The 5,250-nt window shown below is 38.4% G+C and overlaps 1 protein-coding gene across 7 annotated transcripts in view; it reads left to right on the forward strand.

Moving 5' to 3' along the window:
* Positions 1-5,250, forward strand: part of Fam172a (family with sequence similarity 172 member A) — a 432,511-nt gene that overhangs the window by 30,805 nt on the left and 396,456 nt on the right. For 5 of the 7 annotated variants that reach the window (XM_029468399.1, XM_029468400.1, XM_029468401.1 and 2 more), the window contains exon 2: positions 426-549. The exons of the other annotated variants lie outside the window; for them this stretch is intronic. In XM_029468399.1, coding sequence (XP_029324259.1) covers positions 444-549 — 106 coding nt within the window. In that variant the 5' untranslated portion in view covers positions 426-443. The remainder of the gene's footprint in view (positions 1-425; positions 550-5,250) is intronic. 7 annotated transcript variants of the gene reach the window in all.

Genomic DNA, 5,250 nt, shown 5'->3' on the forward strand with positions numbered 1-5,250 from the left:
ACCATTTGCTTGGAAAATTGTTTTCCAGCCTTTCATTCTGAGGTAGTGTCTATCTTTTTCTCTGAGATGAGTTTCCTGTAAGCAGCAAAATGTTTGGTCTTGTTTGTGTAGTCAGTTTGTTAGTCTATGTCTTTTTATCGGGGAGTTGAGTCCATTGATATTAAGAGATATTAGGGAAAAGTAATTGTTGTTTCCTGCTATTTTTGTTGTTAAAGTTGGCATTCTGTTCTTGTGGCTGTCTTATTTTAGGTTTGTTGAGGGATTACCTTCTTGTTGTTTCTAGGGCGTGGTTCCCGTCCTTGTATTGGTTTTTTCCTGTTATTATCCTCTGAAGGGCTGGATTCGTGGAGAGATAATGTGTGAATTTGGTTTGGGAATACGTAGGATTTGGGTAGAGCTTAATTTATTGCTTTCATTCATTCTAGACTGTCTTCTGAAGATCGATGTCTATTTCCTTGAGCTCTTTAATTTTCTTGACAATTTGGATAAACATGGCACAAATCCAGCAGGGAGGTTCAAATGAAAAAGAACAGACTACAGCATTGAAAGGTACACACTTACATTACTTATTCAGGAAACTTTCACTGTGCATAGTGAGAGTTTAGGAATATTTAGATACTCTTTGTTCACTTCAGTTGTCAAATAAGGATGTTAGTGCCTAAGCTATTTGCAAGTATTTATATTGCCTATAGCAACCATTACAGTGTCTGAAATGAATCATAGACCCAAGAGTTACAGATGAAAGACTTCTTAATGTTCTTTCTGCTCAAGGTCATCACTTAACGGTAAAACAAACACTTGTAAGACTTTTAAATCAAGATCCATATCTTTACTGTATTATGTTGAGTTGGGTGTTGTATAATCTGGCTTTTATCGTGTTATGCTATTATGTTAACTGGAACTTGGGGATACTTTTTGTAAGCCCCTCCAATTAATACCTCAGAAGTAATTTACCTTAGATAATGTTGGGGAATTCTGAGTTCTAGACCTTTTGTGTGTTTCAGTTCTTTTATTTAATATAATTTTATCTGTAGAGGACATAAACTAGCATTTAACTGGATACTAAAAAAACAGAATCAATAATTTGTACTTCTTCTGTTATGCTTAAAATTTGAAATGTCTACCACAGTCTGTCTTGCTGTTATAAAGGCTTTGGATTCTTTAGGAAGCAGTGGTCTAGTGGAAGGGGTCTTAAAGAGCTGCAAGGCACTTCTGGCTCTGGTGTGTTCTTTTATCAAAGTTATCTACTAGTATGTAATCGCCCACTCTGACTGTGGACTGAGCCATTCCATACCTCTGTGCCTTCCCCACTGTGATGGGCTGAAGTCTCCTACAGTTGTGAGCCAAAGCATTAAATCTTACAGAGGTTGTTTTTGTCTGGTATTTTGTCATAGGAAGTACACTACCTAGGCCTATCTTTCGCTAAGACAATGTTAGTCTTATATGGAGTGAAACAGCAAGTTTTCTAGCTCAATTCACATCACCTGATCTTTCATTTAGAGGTGATGTTCAAAGAAATAGTGGAAGTAGTGATCACCTGCAGAAAACCATGACCAAGGCTATGGTTGGCTTTGAATTTCAGTCTTCTCACAGCCAGAAAGAGGGTGATGGCTTGATTTAGGTTGGTAAAGGTCTCATGAGGAAGTAATTCACTGATGCATTGAACTAAGCAATAACAATCTGCAGGCATATGTAGACATAAAATCATAAGTATAGAAATAATATTTAATGTTGTAGTCCTAATTGAGATCACCTGACAATGGAAAAGATAGTTCTAAGGACTTAGCTGAGGAAGCCTAACCTTTAGAGTCACACAGACCAGAACTAGTGACAGAGAATAGAAAGGTAAAGGCACTTTCTGACATTCATCTTCTTTATAACAACATGAAGCGTGAATACATCTGTTACCTAGATTGATGTGCAGGGTTTCTGTCTAAATAGATTTTGTTTCTATTTTAATGTGATGTGAAAATTTTGATTTCTCAAGTTGTGGCTCTAAGCTATAATCCTACAGGCATTATATGAGCTCAGATTAATTTGAGGGGAATTTTAAAGGTAGTATCCCAATGTTAAAGGAGTAGAGGTAGACCACAGAGACAGAACTGTCTGGATTGAAGTTCAGATGTTTCATTTTGCCAAATGTAAGTTTCCCAACTACTCTTATCTTTCTCTTAATAATAGGAATAATAACACTTATTATATATAGGATTGTACAGATTAGTGACAGCTTTATATTGGTAATACACTTGATGTTTGGACAACATGGTTTTGAAACTCACTGACCTATTTATGTGTCATATTTTTGGTCTTTATTTTGTTATTTGAGACCATTAGAAAACTTTTTCAGGTAATACACACTTACACACACATGCTAGAAACACACACTTTTTATAAAGTTAGGTATATCATAATTGCATAGAATATATTTTGATAATAGTCTACTTTATAATTTAATTCCATAAAATATATCCAGATATCGTATAAAGTGTTAAAATTTGTCATACCTTAGCCACATAAGCACAGGGCACACACAGTACCAGTGTGTATCTCAAATATATATATGAAAATTTAAATCATAATGCCATAAAATTAACTATTGTTCCACACTGTACTATCACAAAATTTTTGTTTCTACCAAACTGTACCTATTGTGATGAATTCAAGTGTTTAAAGATCTACTTACAATGCCAGGTGATATTAATCACCTCTCTTTTGGGTTTCTTGGTCTTTTGGGTTTCAGTATATTTTGTACGGTTTTAGGAGTGACTGCCGGTGTTTACTGAACAGTTTTCAATACATTTAATACATAAAACACATATAATATAGGTGCCCACCATGGATAGTGGCACAGGGAGCAGTAGCCCAGGCTGCTCACCTTTCACATTGCCTGTGTTTGGAACAAGGTTACAAAAAGAGAAAGTTTTTGACTGTAAAAATGGCTCAGTGTAAAAAACCCATATGTTTCAATAGAAAGAATGACATCAAAAAGATATATTCGTGCATCATGTTGTTATAAAGAAGATAAATGTCAGAAAGTACCTTTATAATGTAGGCAATGGAGAGATTGTGATGTTATTTAAAAAAAAAAGATATAGAGGCTACAGATGTTACCTGTTCTGATGGAATTCCAGTGTAGGGCAGTAAATAAATAATAGGCTGTAACCACTGGAGACGTGCTGTGCAGTCTACCACTTAGGAACCATCTTTAGAGTTATCAGAATGAGAACTTGGAAGAGAAAGGGAGCCAAGAATGTCCTAGAGGCTCATTTCCAACTATGCTTGTTCACTCTCAGGCAAGCATGCCATCATATAACATCAGAATCATTATAGTGTCACTTTAAGCCATGTGGAGTGTGGATTTATATGTACGTTCATGTTTTTGTACGCATATATGGAGACCAAGGTTGTCAGTGAGTGTTCTCTACAATTATTCTACATCTTATTGTTTTGAGACAATGTCCTTGACTGAACTTGGAACCTTTTGATTTAACTGTCAAATGAACTGAATGGATCTGTGTGTGTCTGTCCCCTGGTGCTGCAATTTTTGATATGTGCCTGTGTCCTCAGCTCTTATGTGGATGATAGAAATCTGAACTCAGGGCCTCAGAGTGGTGTGACAAGCACTTTAACAAGGGTGCCATCTTCCCAGGCCCACTTTCTCTTGAGTTTTTTAAAAAATAGTAAACACTAAATGTTGATACAATTAGTCCATCCACATAGACTATTCTCCCAGGCAAAGCAGGGCAGTGCTGAGTGAAAGCTTGCCATCTGCCATCAGCTCTCTCAATAAGAAATGAGTAAGGTTTTAGCAACAGGATGTGAAGGATGGCTTTGGTGTTCTCTCTTTGCACCCTGACCCTGTAATTAGAAAATCTGTATTTTCTGTACAACATAGAGTTTTATTACTGACTAAAAGACCACCCCTTTTGGTGGTGTGATGATGATGATGATGACAGTGATTTTTTTCAGTGTCTTTTTTTTAATTAGGCATTTTCTTCATTTACATTTCCAATGCTATCCCAAAAGTCCCCCATACCCTCTCCCCCACTCCCCTACCCACCCACTCTCACTTCTTGGCCCTGTCGTTCCCCTGTACTGGGGCATATAAAGTTTGCATGACCAATGGGCCTCTCTTTCCACTGATGGCTGACTAGACCATCTTCTGATACATATGCAGCTAGAGACACAAGCTATGGGGGTACTAGTTAGTTCATATTGTTCCACCTATAGGGTTGCAGATCCCCCCAGCTTCTTGGGTACTTTCTCTAGCTCCTTCATTGGGGGCCCTGTGATCCATCCAATAGCTGACTGTGAGCATCCACTTCTGTGTGATTTTTCTCTTTTTTTTCTATGTAATCTTTGTGTTTTAAGCCTGGTTTAATGTCATCATCTTTAGAATTTTAAAATTAGTTCATATCTGAGCATATTGGGTTTTTTTTAATAGATATTTTCTTTATTTACATTTCAAATTATCCCCTTTCCTGGTTTAACCTCCAAAAGCCTCCTATCACCTCCACTGTTGCCGTGGTCCCCAATCCACCAACTCCTGCTTCCTGGCCTTGGCATTCCCCTACACTGGGGCATTCGGCCTTCATAGGAATAAGGGCTTCTTCTCCCACTGATGACTGACAAGGCCATCCTCTGCTGCATATGCAGCTGGAGCCATGGGTCCCTCCGTGTACTCTTTGGTTGGTGGTTTAGTCCCTGGGACCTCTGGGCGTACTGGTTGGTTCATATGGGGGCTGCAAACCCCTACAGCTCCTTTGGTCCTTTCTCTATCTCCTCCACTGGGGACCCTGTGCTCAGTCCAAGAGTTGGCTGAGAGCATCCACCTGTACATTTGTCAGGCACTGGAAGAGTCTCTCAGGAGACAGCTATATCAGGCTCCTGTCAGGAAGCTCTTGTTGGCATCCACAATAGTGTCTGGGTTTGGAGGTTGTATATGGAATGAATCCCCAGGTGGGGCAGTCTCTGGATGGTCATTTCTTCAGTCTCTGCTCCACACTTTGTCTCTGTAACTCCTTCCATGGTTATCTTGTTTCTCCTTCCAAGAAATACCTAAGTATCCACACTTTGGTCTTCCTACTTCTTGAGCTTCATGTGATCAGTGAATTATATATTGGGTATTCTGTGCTTCTTGGCTAATACCCACGTATCTGTGAGGGCATATCATGTGTGTTCTTTTGTGATTGTGTTACCTCACTCAGGATATTTTATAGTTCCATCCATTTGCCTAAGAATTTCATAAAT

Source organism: Mus caroli, chromosome 13 (genome assembly GCF_900094665.2).
Source record: "Mus caroli chromosome 13, CAROLI_EIJ_v1.1, whole genome shotgun sequence".
NCBI classification, from domain to species: Eukaryota; Metazoa; Chordata; class Mammalia; order Rodentia; family Muridae; genus Mus; species Mus caroli.